General features: G+C 39.7%; 1 protein-coding gene across 4 annotated transcripts in view; it reads left to right on the forward strand.

Annotated features, from left to right (window-relative positions):
- KDM4C (lysine demethylase 4C) overlaps positions 1 to 22,408 on the forward strand; it is a 395,353-nt gene that overhangs the window by 336,164 nt on the left and 36,781 nt on the right. For all 4 annotated transcript variants that reach the window (XM_082842831.1, XM_082842830.1, XM_082842832.1 and 1 more), the window contains one exon: positions 7,210 to 7,380. In XM_082842831.1, coding sequence (XP_082698957.1) covers positions 7,210 to 7,380 — 171 coding nt within the window. The remainder of the gene's footprint in view (positions 1 to 7,209; positions 7,381 to 22,408) is intronic.

Genomic DNA, 22,408 nt, shown 5'->3' on the forward strand with positions numbered 1-22,408 from the left:
CTCAATGGCCTTCTGGGCACATGTGCATATGGGCTTCCTGGCTCCCTTAGTCTTGGTTCAGATGGTCAGAAGGCTGTGGTGATCATAATTAAAGAAATACAGTTGACTCTTGAACACCATGGCTTTGAACTGCACAGGTCCACTTATGTGTGGATTTTTTTCAAAAAAATATAGTACCTGTATTTTCATTTTTTAGATCTTTAAATTAACTAAGTGTGGAGAAAATTTGTGTTTGATTAGAGTTCACAGTATGTGGCATCAAAAGAGTCCTGATTGCATTCAAACTGTTTCAGCTTCCTGCCCTTGGTTAAGCCATGTACTAGTTCTTTTGCTTTTGAGGCAGAGATAGTGCTATGCAGATATTTTCACTGTGAAGGGGACCAAGGTGCCCCTAACCCCTGTGTTCAAGGGTCAACTGTGTATAATGGAAGGTACACAGAAGTACATAAAGAATCAAATAGACAAAATTTCATTACCTAGCATTGTATATAGCTAACAGTTTACTATATTATTTTCTTAGTACATTTAACCCTTGAACAACATGGATTTAAACTGTGTGGGTCCACCTATATGTGGATTTTTTTCCCATAAATACATACTGAATTCTATACAATCCTTGATTGATTGAATCCATGGATATGGAGTGCCGACTGTAAAGTTATATGTGGGTTTTTAACTGTGCAAGTCCGGGGGGTGGTTGATGCCCCTAACTCTTGCATTTTTCAAGGGTCACTGTATTCTTTTTTCTAAGTTGTGTATGTGACAAACCACCCCAAAACTTAGTGGCTTAAAACAATGACAACTCTTTAGCTGCTGATTCTGTAGGTCAGAAGTTAAGGCTGGGCTCAGTTGGGTGCTTCTTCTGTTTCAGGCTGGTTGCCTCATCTGTCTGTGGTGAGCTGCAGAACAGCTTGCCTTCTTTTGGCTGGGTTCTCTTATATGTGTAGGGCCTCAGCTTTGGTCAATATGGTCTCTAACCTGCCAGCAGGATAACTTGAATTTGTTCACATGACAGAATCTGGGGTCCCTAGGGAGACAGTGGAAGTGTGCAAGAGGCTTTGCATTTGCAAAGCAGGCTAAGCCACAAGCCTAGCTCAGATTTGAGGGTTGGGGAAATAGACTCCAGCTCTAGAGGGGAGGAGCTGCAAACTCACATTTTCACGAATGTGGAAAGAGGAAGGTGTGAAGGTATGTGAGCATTTTTGCAATTTACTGCAGTGTGTATGCGTGTCATGTGTGTACACATAGGAAAACTGAGAGCATATGCAATTATACGTTCTGTACTTTTCATCTTCAGATAGGCTCCAAATCCAAGTTGCTAATTCAACTCTGTGATTATACTGGGGAGATTAAATGAAGTGCCTCAAAACGTATGTAGAACAGAGGAGGTTCTAACTCAGTAAGTCAGTTAGAAAAGAAAGAAATGTAACTTCTCTGGGAACTGCTTGAATTCCATTAGTCTCACTTCCTGGTTAGTTTTATTTCTCCTCTGATTTCTTTCCACGTGTGTTCTCCTGGTTGATGGTACCAAGGCACTTGTGGTGGGAGAGCATCTGCTTCTGGGCCCCACTTCAGCCTCTCACCAGCTCTGAGATCTTGGAAAAGTCACTTGACCTTGTACCTCAGTGACTTCATCTGTTTAATGAAAATAACAACTGCTTCACAGAGTTATTGGGAGAGTCTAATTAACTCACATGTATGGACATGTGTTGGTAACATATCTGTGTTATGTGTACCAGTGACTCTTTGATGCTTTTGCGAAATGTCTGTAACATTTTCTTAGTTAACATTTTTTTTTTCACATCCCCAGAATTTTGAACTGGTTCTAGCTTTTCTTTAAGTCGTGTTTTTTCTTAAACCACTGTTGATTTCTGCTTAGTGCATGTTAAAGAAAATGTGACTTTCACCAGCCTTAGCCTGTGCACTAATCTTAGAAAACCGTAGCCACTTCTATAATCTGATGGAGCCCCTTGCGTAATGTCCGTCTTCTCTGATCAGAAATGACATTCTTAACATCAGTAGGTTCTTAGGCTTTTCTGACAGGAAATATTATTGAGGATGTATAATCAGTTATGGGATATGCTTGTCAATAAACTTTTCCTGCAAAAATAAATCAGAAATCATATTAAAGTAACATTATGAAAAAAATCTGTTTTCTTTAGTACTCCCCATGAAATGGTCATGCTTGAGGCTTATGAAAATTTTTATTTAGATGAAGGCTGTATATTTAATTTGTGTGCTGGCTATCTTTCCAATCAGCCAGTTTGCATAAATTTCGTGTCCTAGCAGGAAGAAAATGGTTGTGGTCTAGAATCGACCTTTTCTCTGTCGAGTCTTTGTCACTTTTCTTTTCCCTTGACTGGCTGCTTCTACTTTCCAGACCTTGTGAATCTCACTATAAACCTCCTTTATTTCCTCCTCTTACCTTCATACATGTCTACCCACCCTAAGAAAGAGGAACTTCTTCCTAAAACTCCCCTTTGTTTCTTTTTGCCCTTTTCTGGACAGTGAATAATTAGAATCAATATTCTCCCATTTAAAAAATGTGTCTCTACCCCTCATCACAGTTCATTTATTTAGTTTTTTCCTGTTCATTCATTTTTCCATTCATTTATTCATTCATTGTTCATCTGACAGCAGCAGTGTTGTACGCAGTGTACTGGGCGCCACAAATAAAAAGACAAAGAGGTCCTGGCACTGACCTGTGGATTTTGCCCTGTTATAGGAGGGATAGTCAGTGAAAGTGACATTTGACCAGAGCCTTAAGAGAGTTGTAAACAAAGGCTTTGAGAGCCTTGGGGGTCGAGGGAGGAGACCACATTATTTATGCCTTCCTTCCTAAGAGCCATAGCTATGTGCCCCTGTTTGACAAGAATTAGAGTCAGAAGGGGATGAGATAAAGAGCAGGACAGTGATTATTTAGAGCTGGATTGAGCCTTGTCATGTGAAACTAGGGTGCTGCACAGTTGTATATGCTAGTTACTGGGGTACGGTAGGGAAGAGTGGTGTATTAACCTGGGGCTAGGTTCTCACGTATGTTCTTCAGTTCTTAAAACGAAGCCAGTTAACAGTTGCCGAGAATCAACTGCCTATGAGTCTATGCATTTTATGTACTTCCTCTTATAGGAAACCTTTAATGTAAGTATTATTGTCCCTTCTACAGATGAGCAAACTGAGGCTGCTAAAGGTTATATAACATCCCCAAGATCACACAGCTAGGAGGAAGCTGAGCTTATAATTCAAATCCAAAACATTGTTTCCTTAGCAGGTGCATTCCAATTTTAATAAAATATGCACAATGAAACTATTATCATAGTAAAATACAGTACATGCAATTCTGACTATGAGTGTTTTTAAGGTGGTTTGACAAAGAGGAACAGCATTTGCAAAAATATGCTGCCAGCATGAAGCCTTTTTTGGCCCTAATCCAGGTCACTAAGGACCACTGTGTTTAGCCAAACAAGTTGCAACCTTCGCCTCCTAGGGTCAGTTGTAACTGATACAATCTTTTATTTTTTTTATTTTTTAATTTTTGGTTGCATTGGATCTTCGTTGTTGCATGCAGGCTTTCTTTAGTTGTGGTGAGTGGGGGCTACTCTTCATTGTGGTGTGCAGGCTTCTCATTGCAGTGGTTGTCTTGTTGTGGAGCATGGGCTCTAGGTGCACGGGTTTCAGTAGTTGTGGCACGTGGGCCCAGTAGTTGTGGCTGGTGGGCTCTAGAGCACAGGCTCAGTAGTTGTGGCGCACGGGCTTAGTCGCTCTGTGGCATGTGGGATCTTCCTGGACCAGGGCTCGAACCCGTGTCCCCTGCATTGGCAGGCGGACTCTCAACCACTGCGCCACCAGGGGAGCCCTGATACAATCGTAAGCAGTAGTCATGGGCCCAATTTTGGAGTTACAGAACTCTGCAGACTGTGCCCTCACTCGAATTTATTATTACATCTCAGTTGTTCTCTTACTTTGAAAGGTTAGATATATTTAAAGGGGTTGGGCAGAGGAATGAAGTGGGAAACTAGGGAATTATTTTGGCATATGTGGCCTAGCTGTTAAAGATTTCTACTTCAAGCAAAGTACGTTTAAATCACTACAGGCTTCTTGCTCTTGTCCTTTGTCAAAATGTTTACACAGCTAACTACACCTAAAGGCACAGAAAAATTTCCCAACCAACCTAGCAATCAGTAGGGAACGATTTCAAGAAGGAAAATATCCTTTTGTTTTGTTAGGCCTGTGAGAAACTAGATGGCAGAGCTCACTCTACAAGGAGAGGACTCTTAGGAACACGTTTGGGAGACAGTTGGCCCTCTGCTCAAGTCATGAGCATCTTTGTCTGTAGGCCCTCATCTCCCACATGGAGATGCCCCTTCTCCCCTAAAAGCCACACAGACCTGGATCATTTTTCTTCTATGCCTAGTCCTCTCAGTGGCTTCCTTAGGCTCACAGGGTAATATATAGACTCCTTAGGATGGCATAAGAGCTGCTCTACTCCCCTCTACCCCATAGCCTGACCTCTGGGCCCCAGGCCATTTCTCAAGTGTTCTCCTTCCTCCCCGCTTCCCCTCCCACACAACAGCAGATCTCTTGCTGTTCCCAGAACAGAATGGGCTGTTTCCTGCTTCTGGACTTTTGCTCGTGCCCAGTACTTGGTGCTTCATTGCTCTCCTCCCCGAATTCTGCCTGTGAGTATGAAGACATGCTGTAGATGGCATGCTACAGTGTCACCAGTCTTGAATCATGCCACCTGTAAGATAACTTCATGGCACATACCTTTGTGGGCCTGTTCCCGGGAACAGGAATCAAGTCTCAGTGGTTTTTGTGTGAGTCCCCAGCACCAGGGGAGGTGCTTGGTGCCCACTGGCTGGCAACACATGACTGTTGAAGGAATTAGTGAATCATTAACTCTCTGGGCATCTCTTCTTTGGTTTCCAGAAGGAAAAGATTAAGCATAGCACTTTATATGTTTCCTACAAGGTGTTTTAGCCTTTTTTGAAATTCAGGGAAAAAATAAGTAAAACCTCTAATTAAACCAAGATTCTGAATTGATGACACTTTATTTCCCAGTAACGTTATAAATACTGCTGTCAGAAAACACTAGGGTTTAGTGAATCTTGGCTTTCTGGTTAGGTTTCTGGTTAGGTTAGGGGTGACATGTCAGACTAATGTTGGTGTCTTGGGGATCATGAGACGGTGCCTTCTAGGGCCCATTTAGCAAAGGTCCTGGACCTTCCCAAGTGCTTGATTCAGGGCCCCCCTAGTGGGTCAGAGCTTGTGGCATCAAAAGAATAAGGGTGATGAATGATACTTGGAGCTGGGGAGTAAAAGGGACTGAATGTTTGAGAGCAGACTTCCTTGTAAGATGTTGGCTACCCTCTCTGCCTGGCAGGAATGGGGTTTGTATGAGCTCCTGACAGGGGAGCAACAGCCTTATTCTGAAAAATAAAGCAAGCAAGAAAACAAACAGAAAGCCCCAAATACAGCAAGCTAACATTTCTGGAGTACTTACTCTGAGCCCAGCACTCTGCCAAGCACTTCCTGAAGCATTCATCCTGAAGCCTTCTGCTTCCATAGCATGACACATGTACTCTGAGACCTAGTCCATGGTTTTCCATGGTTATACATATGTTCATGTATACCTGTAGTGTGATAGTGTGTGTGTGTGTATGTATACATATCCACACACACACATATATCTACATGCATATATTTCTTTGGCCTGTCTTCTGAAAGGGTCGAGAAACAATGGTGCTTTTGTAGGAATAAGCACACCTAAGCACCTGGATCTTATTCTCTAATATCACTGCCCTCTAAAATGAACCACACTCCTCAGGGAAATGTTAATTCCAGGGCTGAGGCAAGATGATCTTGACATATCTTGTTAGGCCAGAAAGTAAGGAACTGATAAGAAATAAAAAGATATCTTAAGGGGCACAGGAAAACAGATTGAAGAGGCTTCTATTGGCCAAATCTGGGATAATCTGAGCACCAAAATTATTAATTATAGTATGAATTCTAAACAGTTGGGTCAGCGGAATTAATAATTCCATACTGATGACGGATGGATGGATGGATGGATGGGGGGAAGGTAGGAGATTTTTGCTTAATAACTGCCAGGTGCCAACTAGTAAATGTGGAGGGAGTGCTGGAGCAGGAAAAATCAGCATATCATCACCATCATAGTAAAATTGGATCAAGCAAGACTCATCAGTCGTTGCTAAATCTCAGCAGAAATGTGGAGGAACAGGATATTTACATGGTGTTAAAGTCTCTCCCACAGATTGCTTATTAGTTGGAAGGGAAAAATAGTCATTACAGAATGAAGAAATCGGACTACTCTTTGACCAGGATCAAAATTAAAATCACCATTGAAAGGTGGACAAACATGTGCCTCCAGATGTGATATCCTGAGAAGAATACAACATTGTCTCTGTGGTAGTGGTATTCTGGCCAGGAATGTATAACCTGAATCGAATCATGAGGAAACATCAGACATATGTTCTACTGAAAAAGCAGGGGGAGGGAGAGCTGTATCCTTCAAAAGTATCACGATCATAAAAGACAAAGAAAGGCTGTGGAAATGTTCCAGATTAAAGGAGGTCGAAGAGACTTGGCAACTAAATGCAGTATGTGACTCAAGACTGCATCCTGTACATAAAGGATGGGGGCCATAAAGATCGTGATTGGCTCACTTGACAAAATTGGAATATGCATGGTCGATTAAAGTATGGCATCCATGTTAAATTTACTGAAGTTAGTAACTGTACTGTGGTTATATAAAGGAAAATCCCTGTTTTTAGAAAATACACACTGATGTATTTAGGTGTTAAAGCCCATGATTATATGTAGCTTATTCTCAAATGGTTTGTGGCATGCACACACACACAATTTTATTTTTATATATATATATATATATATATACTTAAATATACACATATGTAAAATAGAGAGTAGGCAAAAAAAGGGAAATGGTAAAATGTTAACAATAGCAATAAATAACAATAGATGAACCTGAGTAAAGGGTCAAAGAGTATATGTATGTTTTTGTATTATTCATATTCTTGCAACTTCTGTTTGAAATTACTCCCCAATAAAAGGTTTAACAATTAAAAGTGTATATCATGACCACACCAATGATGTTTTCTAAATAAATATTTCTTTTATTTTCTGTTTTGTCTCCTGTTTCTTTTCTCTCCTCTTTCTCTGCCCCTTCCTTAGAAGTCCAAGGCTGGCGAGAAGGGCATCGCTGTGGGGCAGACGGTCATCACGAAGCATCGCAACACCCGGTACTACAGCTGCAGGGTGATCGCTGTGACGGCGCAGACCTTCTATGAGGTCGTGTTTGACGACGGCTCCTTCAGCAGAGACACGTTCCCCGAGGATATCGTGGTGAGTAAGGTCCTGGGTGCCTGCTCCCCAGTTTACTTTCTGTATAACTAAACCAGCTGAACCTCTTGGGACTCTTTACTTCGGCTCTTGAAGTAACTCATTTCATTTAATATTTGATTTCAGGTGTTCTGTTTTCCCACCACAAAGAGTATTGTTTTCTAGGAGGTTCCTTAGCCGTCATTATTCCAAATAGTAGATGAACTTAGAATCATCTTCTCAAATTCTTTTAACTAAGTGAAAAATGTGTGTGGTCAGAAACATAAAATGTGAATTCACCTGTTCTTTTCTGTTACAAAGTGTTTGTATATTTGAATCCCTTTATTCTTTTTCTTTCTGCTTAGCTGGAGAATATGGCTTTTATTAATCTGACCTGACAGTGACATCTGTGATCAGACAGAAACATCTGTGGATGTTTCATATGGGAGTAACAAAGATCACGCAAGAAAAAGGCCCTGACTTTTCCCGAGTTTCTTAACTGTGGTCTGGAGTGGGAAACGTGCGTGCCAGTCTGTCTGTTTGTGTGTCTCAGGGACTTGCCTTTGAGCAGGATGTTTCACAAGAAAAGCACTTTCAGCAGAAGGTTTTTTGAAACTGAGATCAAATCAGATAACTGAGACCAGGGTTAGTCTTCTGGTCATCTTGTTGTCCCTTCTTCATTTAAGGGGAATGTCCATCTGGGGAGCCAGGCCTCACTAATGTAACTTCTGCCTTGTCCTGGGTCTGTTGATGATATGCCCTTGTTTGTATTTGGAAAGATGTTATTCTTTAAAAGTAGTAATTATGCACTATGTGCAACTGATAATTAAATGTAACCTTATGAGGTTGCTTATAAATATTTCTAGAATTTTGGTCTCCTGGGGCCGAAGAAACATTGATTCAGTTAGCTTTGTTAGGCTTACTTCTCTATGCCTTTAAGAAGGACAAGTATGTAAACACAAGTTACCTTATTTGAAAGATTTTAAAGCAGATGAGTTTAAACAAATTAAAAATCCCAGGACTTGATCATACACCAAAAGGGTGAGTTACGTTTCTTTGCAGAATTCCACCTGGAGCTTTACTTTACCGCACTGCCATTGCTTTTCATAAGCAGCAGCCCTTAGGTGCCATGCTCCCCTTGTTAGACTAGGCCACCCCTTCAAGCACGCAGTATCTGCTGTGTGCCAAGCATCACACTGGGTGCGGGCAGAGATAATGAGAAAGAAGGTGTGATTCCTGCTCAGTCTGGGGGGAGGCAGGCTGGTAAATAGGTGCTTTCTAGACAGTGCGATAAATGCTATAAATGAGCCAGAAGCGACTTCCCACCTGTTGGGGTCAGGAGACCTGAGTCAGAGAGTCCACAGGTCAGTAGGGCTGACACTGCTGGACATATACCACGTGCCAGGACTGCTTCAGGAGCTTGACACGCATGAATCACTTCATCCTCACAACCTTACACCTTTACAAGCCAAGTTTTCTACATCTGGCTACTGCAGAAACTGAGGCACAAAGCAGTAAATAACTTTCTCAAGGTGACCCACAGCTAGTTAAGTGTCAGAAAGCGTATTCAGTCCCAGAGTTGGGCTCCAGAGCCTCTGTTCTTAACCCCTGGGAAGAAAGGACATTTAGAGTGGGAGATAAAGAGGTATGTGAGGGCAAGAAAGGCAAAGAAACACACAGGCTCTCGTCAGCCCTGCCCAGGCTACACACTTATTTCAGAATCAATCAGCCTTCTTTTGTGCAGGCTGTCAGTACTGAGCCAGCCAAAGAGAGAAGACTTTGTTGGGGAGCATATTGGGGATGGGACACAGACTTCTGAGCACTGATCCCAACACCTGAGCAAATAGTTAGGTCTTTATCCACGAGAGTATTTAACGAATCCTAAATTCCCTTTCACTTCACTCGCCTCCACACACCCAGCTGGTCTTAAGCTTCCCTGGATTGTCTTCAGCTTGTACGTTGGAAAAGAGTGGCTGTGATCCTAGGAGTTTTTTGAATCCACAAGCCTTCCCTTTGATAACTTCGGTTCCCACTCTCTGTGAACCCACACAAGTTTGGTTTAAAGTATTTGTGGGTGTTGTGAGAACAAGGCTCTAAACTTCATAGGATTGTTCAGAAGCACCGTGGCATTTAAATCAACAAGAATGGAAAAGCAAAAATTCTCTACAGCTTGATTAGCTATTACTTAGCGTATGTGATAAGGATTTGCGGTTTAGCAGTGGGGCGCTTATGTGTGCGTGCGTGTACGTGTGTGTGGCCACAGCTCTAGCCTGGGAGGGAGGCGGTGCTCATGGTGGTGTGAGTTCATGTAGATTGGAGAGGGGCGTCTGTATGAATTTGCGAGAATGATAATATTTTTCAGGGAAAAGAATTATAATTGTCTTTGAGCAGGTCTTCTCTCTTTCATCCAGCCTCTCCTCCCTCGATATTCCCCAGCGCCCTTTCCTGTCTGGTACATTTTTAGTTATTTGTTCCAGGCCTCTTACACCAACCAAGTAGGAATATTTGTCATGTTGTATTTTCAAATTTCACATACTTTCTAATAACGTCACCGTTTGTTGGCTGCTGTGGCCTCTTCCTCTTTGTTCTCTTGGTGCTGAATGAGACATCCCCAGCTTTCCTCCTTTGGCGGCCCCATAGGGAAGGTTTTCTTTTTCCTTATAATATTATATTAGGGTTCTCCAGAGAAATAGAGTCAGTAAGAGTAGTGTGTCTGTGTGTGTGTGTTTAATATATTACAAGTACCTATGTATAATATGTATGATTTATTATAAGGAGTTGGCTCAGGTGATTTTGGAAGCTGAGAAGTCCCAAGATCGTAGTCAGCAGACTGAAGACAGGAGAGCAGATAGTGTAATTCTAGTTCAAGGGCCAGCAGGCTCAAGACCCAGGAAGAGCTTCAAGTCCAGTCAGGAAAAAACTGAGTCCCAACTCGAAACCAGTCAGGCAAGAAGAATTCCCCTTTATTTGGGCAAGGGTCAGCCTTTTTGTTCTCTTCAGGCCTCCACTTGGTTGCATGGGCCCTAGGAGGATCGTCTGCTTAGTCTATCAATTCACATACTCAAGTCATCCAATAACACCCTCACAGACTCACCTCGAATAATGTTTGACCAAATACCTAATATCTGGGCACCTGTGGCCCTGTCAAGTTGACGCATAAAATTAACCATCACACATGTATTGTCCTGGGGCATTTTAGGAGACTGCTTACCTTGTGGTGTCAGAAGCTCTGACTCATAGGCAGAATGTAATTTCCCTTTCTGTAAAGCAGCCACGCTGTTTTGGTCGGTTTGCAGCACTCTGTACATCCACTCCATTAGCTACGTGCTCCGTCCTGCTCATCATCCAGGTTCCCAAAAGGCGAAGTCATGGATTTTACAAAGCAAGCTTTTAAAATTTAAAGGATGGTCAGGGATGGATGGGGGTCTGTGTTTCCCACCGAAATTAATGAAAGCTACATGATTCATTGCCCTCATAGTATGTCAACTAGACTTCAGTTGGATATGGGGAATTTGATGTTATATTTCAAAACATAATGTATGTGTATAATTAAGTATGTTATAAATATGTTCACATAGAAATCACATATATATATATTTAAAAAAATGCTTTGCTGAAACCCTTTGGAGAGATAGGGGTTTTGGGAAGCATGAGCCACCCATTCTCCTTGCATGACCCTGCAATAAACCTATCTCTGCTCCCCTCCCCTCCCAAAAAAAAAGAATCATACTCATTCTCATATGTGATATAATGTAACTACATTTATATCACCATTTTTCAGCCCATGTGGGTTAATTCTTATGATTGTCCCGCTTCCACTTTTGCTATCCATCAACATCAGAACTGTCTTCTGGGAGATGGGAACCCTGCTTGGTTCCCTAATGGGGAGTTTCATCAGGACAGAAGAAAAATGTGACCATGTCTGCCTCTGTCTCAGCATCTTGCAGATTGTGGCAGAATAATTATTTGTGTGGAAACATTAGATGTATTCCATATTCCTCAGAGAAATCTTGTTTTCATTAGATAATATACCTGTGCCGTCTGAAACTGGGGGTAGAAAATGATTTTTTCTTCTGTTTGTCTGAAAACTCCCTAATCCACACAATGTGCTTAATCAGGCGTGAGTGCTTCTGGGAAGGCCCTTTCATCAAAGGCAACATGACGTCAGTGTGACTGGCTAGGGGAGAACTAGCTTCTCTAAGCTGCGGGTACTTGCTAACTAGAACTGCCGTAAGGGTACAACACAACTTCAGTTTTTTTAACTATGAAAATAAAATCTAGAACATCAAGTTTAATTATCCCAAAGTGCTTATTTACATATAAATATAGTCTTTTATGAAGCCTGATGCTTTAGTAAAGAAATGCATTCCCTTATTTATAGAATCACTGATTATGATCACGTTATGCTCCCAACAGAAGAGAAACCTTTAATGCAGGCTGGCCTATCCATGTTTGAAAATAAATTTGCTGGGCATTAAAATGCCTTTGTTAGGGTTATGTGACTAGAGGGAGTGTCTGGAGTTGTAGAGAGAAACAGTCTTTGGACTACCAGAAAATTTCTTTCCAGACCTAGGTACTTTATTTCTGTGATAGCCAGAAAAATGTCCCAAATCTTTTCTGTCAACAGTACACCTGCAGGATATGTGTATCGGCCCAGTTAAACACAGCATGCAATCTATAGCTGTCAAGGGAAGTAACAAAAGATGTATTGCTACACGCCTCCATCTGTCAGTCTATGAAACTGCGACACACTTCCTGATGAATTTTTTTGTAGTCTCCTACTATTTTGATGGGGATGAAAGTTGCCCACAGGAGAGAATTCAAGGGGCATGGCGATTCCAGGGCCCCCTATTACCCTTTGCTAAAACCTGGGATCCTCTGGCATGCCTATGATGACCCTAGAATGATGGCTGCTTCCCTTCCTCTGCACTTGGAGCTCATTTCAAGGGAGGAAGATGGTGCAGTGTGATCCGGATAGTTTCAGGACAAGCACTTAACATTCACCACTGGGCTTGCGAAGAGAAACAGGACCATTTAGAAATTCGACAGCAAGAGTCCATCACTGAAATTTCCATGAAGACTTGCTACATTTTTCAGCGTCCGTTGAAATGTGAAAAAAGCACGAGAACTGTACACTTCAGGATTCTAGGGATGGACTGTCATGGCCTTTAGTTTTTGTGGGCTGTACAGTGCAAACTGAAGTTCTTAAAGCTATTTTTTTCCTCAGTTATAGGCAGGTTGCTCAAACCTGTTTGAAGCCCATTTTTTCCCCACTAAAAAGGGAATGATAATTTATACCTTCTGAGGTTATTGAAAGGACTAAATGAGCTAATTTACCATGTAGCTAACATGGTAGGCACAAAATCAAAATTTTTAGGTAATTAACTTCAGGCTGTAGAACTTTTTTTTCCCTTTTTCCTCCCCCATCTAGTTTATGCTGCCCTTTTCTGGTCTTGATGAAATCTGGTTAGAAGATGTGTCCTTAGAACTTTATTCCTACTTGTTAGGTTAAATGGGTTATCTGTACAGGTGAGATTTCAGAGTCAGATTATTGTTTCCACTTGCTGTAAAGCAGTCCTGGCATCTTTAGACTTTGTAATAACCCAGTTCTCTGCATTTGTGCATGTATTTTTCTGCATGTTTATAAAGTGTTATTTCATTGGCTTTTCATGACAAACCCGGCTCCAGAATAAGTTCGTGCTCATTTCATAGATATGATAATTGCTGAGTCACAAAAACCCTATGATTTGTGCGAGTTCCCCAAATTAGGGGTGACAGAGTCAGGTGCAGAATGTAGGTTGGCCCCCTGCATTCCATTGCTTGTTGCCTCTGTGCCTTGGGGCACCTTTCCAGGAAGTCTGCTCTCTGTGACTTTAGTGTCGCTGTGGTAGAAGACCTTGTACCTAACTGCTCAGGGTTCAGCACCTCCACAAGGCCCCACTTGGCAAGTATAGGCATAGGGGTGACTCTGAATGTGCAGGATACAAAAGAAAATATCTGAGGGGGTTTGAGAAACTAAGAAAAAAGTTTTCCAAGAAACTCTATCTTATGTTATAGGATCCTGGGAAGTGTTTTTGGATTCCTGTTGGCACCTAGATTGTGAGGTACCCTGGATTTTTAAGTCAGATGGAAGTCATGCCCCATCCCAGACCATCTGTGTTATGTGTGCTACAGACTGATGCTCCCCCCACCCACCCCCAGTCTTGGTTCTTCTAGAATCAATGGAATTTTCCAGAGAAGGCTCCAGGAACTTTTACTGGTTTAGGATTCTGTAGGTATGGCCCACATGGCATTTAACCACTCAAGAGGGGCACCCTTGCTTCTCTTTCTTGGCTGTAGAGCTGAGAGTCTGTGAGGTGAAGGGCTTTGCCAAATTCCTGTGGATTTTTACGTCCTTGGGAAGCCTTTTATACATGTAAAGAAAAAGAACCTGTTATTACTTTGATTTTAATCAATATTCAGTTTAAAATCTACTTTTTTAAGCCTTCAAATTCAGCTAACAAATTTTCTTATTTATAAATCTAAAATTTTTTACAGAAAAATTTAAAACAAACTCATTTGTTCCTTGATTAATGTTTATATAATGTATAAATTGATAGATCAAATTCTAACCATTTTACATTTAAGTGATCAAATTTCCTTGGACATCTTAACTATGCTTATAGGTTTAATGTATGTAATCCTCACAAATGTCACAATTTTTTTAAGGACTCAGTGTCCATAATGCTAATAAATTAGACATTAATTTAGCAGTTCAAATTCTTCTGTTTTAAACATCTTCAAAAAGCAAACAACACATACAGCAGTACAGTATTTACAAAGCATATTACTGCACCTTTATATGAACACAGTTTGCATTGGATAATCTGTTAAATACAATCTGTATTTAAACACATTTTAATGATAGATAAGTAAATAGAATCTACCCACCAAGGGGGAGTAGTATTACTATGCTGGCTAGGAGTTTACTAAGAAAAAATAATCAAAGAACCTCAAGGCCATTCAGAGGCATAGACTCTGGTTATATCTTTGAGGACTAAATCTGCAGTTGCTGGGCAGGGGCTCCTACCTAAGGTCAGCTTTCATCTGATTCTTCAACTCTCTAAATTATGTGCTCTTCACCGAGGCTCTAACTAGTTTCATAAGTTTCATGAACTGTCTCAAGTTGGTGGGGGTGAGTACTTACCAGGTCCTGGAATTTTATTCTCTTTTGTGTAATTCTGGTGTGGCTTTTTGCCTTGAAACCTGGGGCATACTAACAGAATGTTGAAGCCCTTATTTGAGTTGGACTCCCTTTCTGTTTCATAAATTGTATGCATCTCTGCCCATGATTCTGTAGCTATCATATTGACAGTTTCCATTCAGCATTGTGATCCTCTGAAGAAAAGTATGTCATTGCCCTGGTGTCCCATGCAGGATATTAACTAGTAGCCCTGAAGACACAGTGTCAATTACATTTTTCTTCAGATACATGCCTCCTTCACTTGACAGTATTTCTCTTATTTCTCTTTTGGTGATTATCTCAAGGTGATTGGTTTGAGGAACTTATTCACCAGGAGACAGTTTTTGGTGTTTCTTTCCCATCCTTTTCTTTCCAAGGGAACTCAAAGGTATATAGCATCTCATCTTCACTCTAACAAGATAAAAATAACTACATTGAACTTGGGGGCGGTGTTATTAATTTCCAGGACTTTATTGTCTCTTTTCAACACAGGGCTTAATCCCAAGGGTGGCAGTCACCATGATCCAAATCTACCCGTGTTTGGGAATATCCAGTCATATCATTCTTTTTGACCTATGTATTCAGTGCTGTTTTAGGCACCATGGAGGATTCAAGATGTGTAAGCATAGGTGAAGGAGTGATCCTGGGTGTTCTGGAGGCAAAATAAAATACCCAGGTGGATTTGAAAGACTAAGAAAAATGTTGTTATCAGAAACATTCTATGCTGTGGGATTCTGGGAAGCTCATGGATTTTCTTTTCTTTTCCAAGTTTTTAAAAAACTTTATTTTATTGAAGTATAGGTGATTTACAATGTTGTGTTAATTTCTGCTGTACAGGAAAGTGATTCAGTTGTCTATCTATCTATCTCTACACATTCTTTTTTATATTCCTTCCATTATGGTTTATCATAGGATATTAAATATAGTTGCCTGTGCTGTACAGTAGGCAGCTTTGTTGTTTATCCAGTCTATGTATAATAGTTTGCATCTGCTAATCCCAAACTCCCACTCCATCCCTCCTGCACCTGCCTCCCCCTTGGCAACCACAAGTCTCTTCTCTATGTCTTTGAGTCTATTTCTGTTGCATAAATAAGTTAATTTGTGTCACATTTTAGATTCCACATACAAATGATATCATTTGGTATTTATCTTTCTTTTTATGATTTACTTCACTTAGTATGATAATCTCTAGGTCCATGATGTTGCTGAAAATGGCATTATTTCATTCTTTTTTATGGCTGAATAGTATTCCATTATATATATATACCACATCTTCTTTATCCATTCATCTGTTGATGGACATTTAGGTTGTTTCCATGTCTTGGCTATTGTGAGTAGTGCTTCTATGGACATAGGGGTGCATGTATCTTTTTGAATTATAGTTTTGTCCAGATATATGCCCAGGGGTGGGACTGCTGGATCATACGGCAGCTCCATTTTTAGTTTTTAACAGAACCTCTATACTGTTTTCCATAGTGGAAAACACTATGGAATTCCAATTTACATTCCTACCAACAGTGTATGTGGGTTCCCTTTTCTCTACACCCTCTCCAGCATTTGTTATTTGTAGATTTTTAAATGATGGCCATTCTGACTGCTGTGAGGTGGTACCTCATTGTAGTTTTGATTTGCATTTATCTAATAATTAGTGATGATGAGCATCTTTTCATATGCCTATTGACAACCTGTATGTCCTCTTTGGAGAAATGTCTATTTAGGTCTTCTGCCCATTTTTTGATTGGGTCATTTGTTTTTCTGTTCTTGAGTTGTATGAGTTATTTGTATATTTTGGAAATTAAGCTCTTGTTGGTCATATCGTTTGCAAATATTTTCTCCCAGTCTAGGTTGTCTTTTCATTTTTATTACGGTTTCCTTTGCTGTGCAAAAGCTTCTAAGTTTGATTAGGTACCATTTGTTTATTTTTGCTTTTACTTCTATTGCCTTGGGAGATTGACCATTGATCATTGGTATGATTTATGTCAGAGAATATTTTGCCTATGTTCTAGGAGTTTTATGGTGTCATGTCTTATATTTAAGTCTTTAAGCCATTTTGAGTTTATTTTTTTGTATGGTGTGAAGGTGTGTTCTAACTTCATTGATTTACATGTGGCTGTCCAACTTTTCCAACACCGCTTGCTGAAGAGACTGTCTTTTCTCCATTGTATATAATCTTTTCTCTGTTGTATAATCTTGCCTCCTTTGTTGAAGATTAATTGACTGTAGATGTGTGGGTTTATTTCTGGGCTCTCTATTCTGTTCCATCGACCCACCTGTCTGTTGTTGTGCCAATACCACACTATTTTGATTACTTTATCTTTGTAGTATTGTCTGAAGTCTGAGAGGGTTATGCCTCCTGCTTTGTTCTTTTTCCTCAGGATTGCTTTGGGAATTCTGGGTCTTTTATAGTTCCATATAAATTTTAAAATTATTTGTTCTAGTTCTGTGAAAAACATCATGGGTAATTTGATAGGGATCGCATTAAATCTGTAGGTTGCTTTGGGTAGTATGGCTATTTTAACAATATTAATTTTTCCAATCCAAAAGCATGGGATATCGTTCCATTTTTTTGGAATCATCTTCAATTTCCTTTATTAATAGTTTATAGTTCTCAGCATATGTGTCTTTCACCTCCTTGCTCAGGTTTATTCTTAAGTTTTTTTTGTTTTGATGCAATTTTAAAAGGGATTTTTTTTTTTTTACATTCCATTTCTGATACTTCCCTGTTAGTGTAAAGGCATGCAATCGATTTCTGTGTGTTAATCTTGTATCCTGCTACCTTGCTGAATTCGCTTATCAGTTCTAGTAGTTTTTGTGTGGAGTCTTTAGGGTTTTCTATATATAGTATCATGCCATCTGCATATAATGACAATTTTACCTCTTGGGAAGCTCCTGGATTTTCAAGTCAAGTGGCCACGGAGATATTATAGTGATAGAGACCAAGCTGATGAAGAGATCCTTCTTGTTATGAGGCCACCTCAGCTTTGGGAATTCATGCCCCATCTCAGCCCATTTGTGTTATATTTTCATCACTGATGCCCCTTACATCCCATCACCCCAACCAGGGGCTGATCTGAAAGATTTTACAAGAAAAATACCCAGTGAAGGTTACTGAAAGTAAGTTCAGAGACGGAAGCAATGGTGATGGACCGGAGGGTTGAAGGAGGTCACTTCAGGGAGGAGATGAACTAGGTTACTGACTTGTAAGAGTTGTGTATTTTAGATACAAGCCCTTTGCCAAATATTTAGCATTTTTTCTCCAAGTCTGAATAATATTTCATTGTATAACATATTTTATTTACTCATTTGTCAGTTGATGGCTGTAAATCCAGTTGATTAGATTATTTCTAGTTTGGGGGCTATTATAAATAATGCTTCTATGAACGTTTGCTTTCAAGTCTTTGTGTGGACATGTGTTTTCATTTCTCTGGAATAAATATCTAGGAGTGAGATTACTAAGTTATATGGTAGATACATGATTGGTTTTATAAGAATGTGCCAAACTGTTTTACAGAGTGGCTGTACCAGCAATGCGTGAGGGTATAATTTCTGCACACCCTTACCAACACCTGGTATTGTCAGTCTTTTGGATAATAACCATTCTAGTGGGTGTGTAGTAGTGTCTCAATGTGAGTTTAATTTTTATTTCCCTGATGACTAATGATTTTGAGCATCTTTTCAAGTGGTTATTAGCTATTCATACATCACCTTTGTTGAAAAGCCTATTCTGATATTTCACTTTTTTAAAAATTGAGTTGCAAGTGTTTTTTAAATATTCTGTACATGAATTTTTTGTAAGATATGTGATTTGCAAATATTTTCTCCCAGTTTGTATGTTGTCCTCACTTTCTTAAAGGTGTTTGAAGAGCAAAAGTTTTAAATTTCAGTGAAGCTCATTGTATCAATTTGTTCTTTGTGGATCATCCTTTTAGTGTCATATTTTAAGAAATCTTTGCCTAACTGAAGGCCACAGAGATTTTTCTCTGATGTTCTCTTCTAGAAGTTTTATAGTTTTAGGTCTTAGATTTAGAGCTATAATCCATTTTGTGTTAATTTTTGTGTGTGGTGTGAGGCCAAGGTCCAAGTTCCGTAAAATGAAAACCATACAAACCTAACTTAATCAATTAATTGTAAGGATTAATTGAGAGAATGTCTATAATCATCATAGTGCAGCACCTTTTACATAGTAGGTGCTCAAAAAAACGTCGTTCTTCTCTGCTCTGTCACCTAATTTTCTCAAAATTGCACTACAGAAGGGAAAATTGGTTATTTCTTTTAACATTCTGAACTTCTAGAAAGCCTCATGGATGGTTTGTTTGCACGTCTACCTAATATCAAGAGTATTTTGGAGATATGTATTGTATAAGCCTTCAGAAATTTAATTTCAACATAATTTCTGTACCTTTAAGGAAAGAAGAGTAGAAAATACCAGATAAAATGTGGTTCCATCTGCAAAGAGAACTGGAATATGGTTAATGTGCTTAGACCTGAAAAATACTTGATAGATTTTAGATTAGTCCAAGATCGTATTTCAAACCAGGACATGTTTTGTTTTTCCAAAGAAAGAAAGAAGGAAGGAAGGGAAAAACAGAGGAAATTTTTTTTTGGTTAGTAATATAAGGGAAATTAATGAAGAAGTGCTTACTTAAAGAAGAAGTTAAACTCCAAATTTTCCATTTTAACTTGATCTTGTTTGTCATAACACTTACCTCAGTTGATATATGATAGCCATTGAACTTTGAGCATCTTGAAAACAAGGGCCGTATCTGTTTGAGTTACTGTTATGTACTTAGTTCTCAGTACAGGGTTTATAGTAAGTGGATAATAAATAGTTGTTGAATTAAAGAGTAAATAAGTTAATAGCCATCACATATTCAAGTATTAAATGTGTTTTTCTAAGTCATACCTTAGACAATTGGTATGTTATTTTAACATCCATAGTCAATGTCAAGAGTTGTTTTAGAATTTGAGTCCAAGTTCGTATTGTGAGTTTCATGTCCTTTCCAGGTAAAGCATATTTATCCTTAGAGCAGAGCTATGCTCCAGCAGTAGTCCCTGGGAAAACCTAAGCCTTCAGTGTTTGGCTTCTACCTAAGACTTCTTTAAAGAAGAAGCCCTCGAGCCCTGAAAAAAATTAGAAACCACTGGTACAGATGAAATGGATAGTTATGTACTGCCCCTCTGCCACAAGAGTGAGGAATCTGTCATGAAGAGGTGGCTAAGGGACCCATGGTGTTAATGCAGCTGCTGGTACCTGTGTGTGCCTGAGAGCAGGACTCTTGGGAAAAGTCACCTGTGGTCTTAGCAGGTTCCATCATGAATGTTCAGCTCGAAACTGTGAATATAAGTGACATTCCTAAATTTCAGAGTTGGGCTGAATCAACTTGCATTGAATTGAAAATATAAGCATAATGAAAATTCTTTATTCCTTTTGATAAATACATGGCCAGATGTCAGTGTTGCTTCACATCATAGTCTTATAATGTCAGTGGTCATTGTTGACCCTTCTCTTCTTCTTTAAATGAAAATGGCACACTAGCTGCCTTTGATTGGCAAGGTCTCAAACTTTCAAATCTTTCTTTGCTCCGACTACATTTTGATCTCAAACCTAGGTACTGTGACCCTGAGTGTGGTATAATCATGCATGTTTCTTTCGTAAGTGCTTTAAGTTGTCCAGAGCTGACCCTTCCTGTAGCACGTTTGTAAGCACAACGTTCCGCATGCAATTTCTGAAATATATAGCTAATGCTGAGATCTTCCTGAGGCAAGCAGTCAACAGGGAGCTGCCTGTTTACAAGCCTTTTTACATTATCCTTCACCTCTATCCAACTCCAGGTGCGAACACACTGGGACATAGCACGTAAATTGGTGACACATCCCAGAAGATATTGGGCTCATAAATCAACAGAGTTTATGTTCCTATTTGACCATGGGGTTTAAATTATTTTGGTAATGGAGTGAACTTAGATTACTGTCTGATAAGTATATCCAGAAGAAGTCAATACTGTCTATTTATTGGTAGACTGGCACTGCCTTCATTTTAGTATTTCCCTTTCATACCTTGTTTGAAAGAGGTTAGCTGATTTTCATGGGTGAGAGAGAACCAGTAATAAATCTTGCCTTTCGTTTCATTAAATGAATTATATTTTGAGGTCAGGCTGTGTGAGTAAAGGGAGAAGAGGAAATGTGGAGAGGACGGAGTCAGTGCGATTTTTCCTTCCATTTCTAATCTTTCCCACAGTCAGAAAACGTCCTCTGCTAAGAAGTGAGTGAAAAACCTGGAAGTTGTGACCTGCTGTCTTTCTTGGTTGTATGTGTTTCTGCAAATCAATTGACCTGCCCTATCTGATTTCTTAGCGTCTGTGAAATGGAAGATATTATGTTTGCAAGTCTTCTATGCTTATTTTATCCAGTACCATTAAACATAAAGAATGTTTTAGCTTTTTCTGAATGTTATAATACTGATAGTACAATATGTTGAATAATGCTTTATGCATGGTTTTTCAAATCCAAGTAGGGTTTTCTACTACTTGGAAATTTTCGTAATTAATGGTGATATGGTCTGTGCCTGAAAAAGATGCCTTTTGCAGATTAATGGCTAACAACTCAGCTAAAAGGGAGGGGGGTAAAATTATGCATGTCTCTAGTAGTATAGTTATAAGAATAATACTTATAAGTTATTGTTTTTAAAACAAGCCTGATATTTATCCTTTTTATTAGCCTTTAATTAAAACTAGTCTGAACTAATGATTCTATTATGTGATATCCTCTTTTTTGAGGGAGTAACAGATAATATTGAATCTTCTAAACAGTTTGTCTGATTTATACCATAAAAATAGTGACTAGCACAAAACAAGTCAGACTCTGGTCATTGCATTCTAAGCAGCCAATATCTGAAGCCCTGTTAAAATAGGAACTATAAGAGAACTGGTATGAAATTTAATATTTTATTTATAGTTTTAAAATTGATTTCAATACTAGTAAAACTCCTTTCCTATATTTATGTTGAAACTCTACCCCATGTCATTAGTTACGTTTCTAATGGGGTTTTGTTTGTTTCGTCTTGTATTTTGTTTTTGTCTTTGTTTGCAGGAGTTTGGAAGGGCAACCATTTAACCAGTATCTAAGAGTGGGTTCCCTGCAGGAGAAGTCTAATGAGGATGGGCAGCAGCGTGTGTGGTGCTCAAATTCTCTTTCTTCTCCAAGAGTGAGGGGCTCGTATCAGTGTGGAAGGCTGATGCTTCCCCAGGAGGCCCTTCCCCTTGTAGAAAAGGAACCCCTGCAGCTCCAAGTCTTTGATAAGCCACATCTGGGTACCTGCATTGGTGATTTATGTATTCTCCAGCCAAGGGTTATGTTACTCTCCAGTAAGTGGAGCCTTACTAAAAATTTTGCTTCCAGTGAGCACCTGCTACATGCCAGGCATTGTGCTGGGCCCTGGAAATATGATGGTGAGAAATAAAATTGAAATGGTTTTTGCTCTCATAGAATTTATAATCTAATGGGAAAGAGTAACGTAGGACAGTCACACTAATAAAAATGTACTTCAAATTGAGATAAGTCCTGGAGTGATAGGAATGTAATCCTACAAGAACAGGTAGCAAAAAACCTTATATAGATGTGTGATCAGTGTGACTTGAGCTAAAACCTACAGGATGCGTTACTGGACAAAGGGCAGAGGACAGTGTCCCAGCAAAGAATGTGTAAAGGCTGTTGTTGACAGGAAGGAGCATCCTGCTCAGGGTGCTGAAAGAAGGCAAGTGTGCCTGTTGGGAGAGGTAGGTGGTAGGCCTGGAGAAGGAGGAAAGGGACAGACTAGGCTATGCCTTGACG

Source organism: Leucopleurus acutus (genome assembly GCF_964270905.1).
Source record: "Leucopleurus acutus genome assembly, chromosome: 7".
Lineage (NCBI taxonomy): Eukaryota > Metazoa > Chordata > Mammalia > Artiodactyla > Delphinidae > Leucopleurus > Leucopleurus acutus.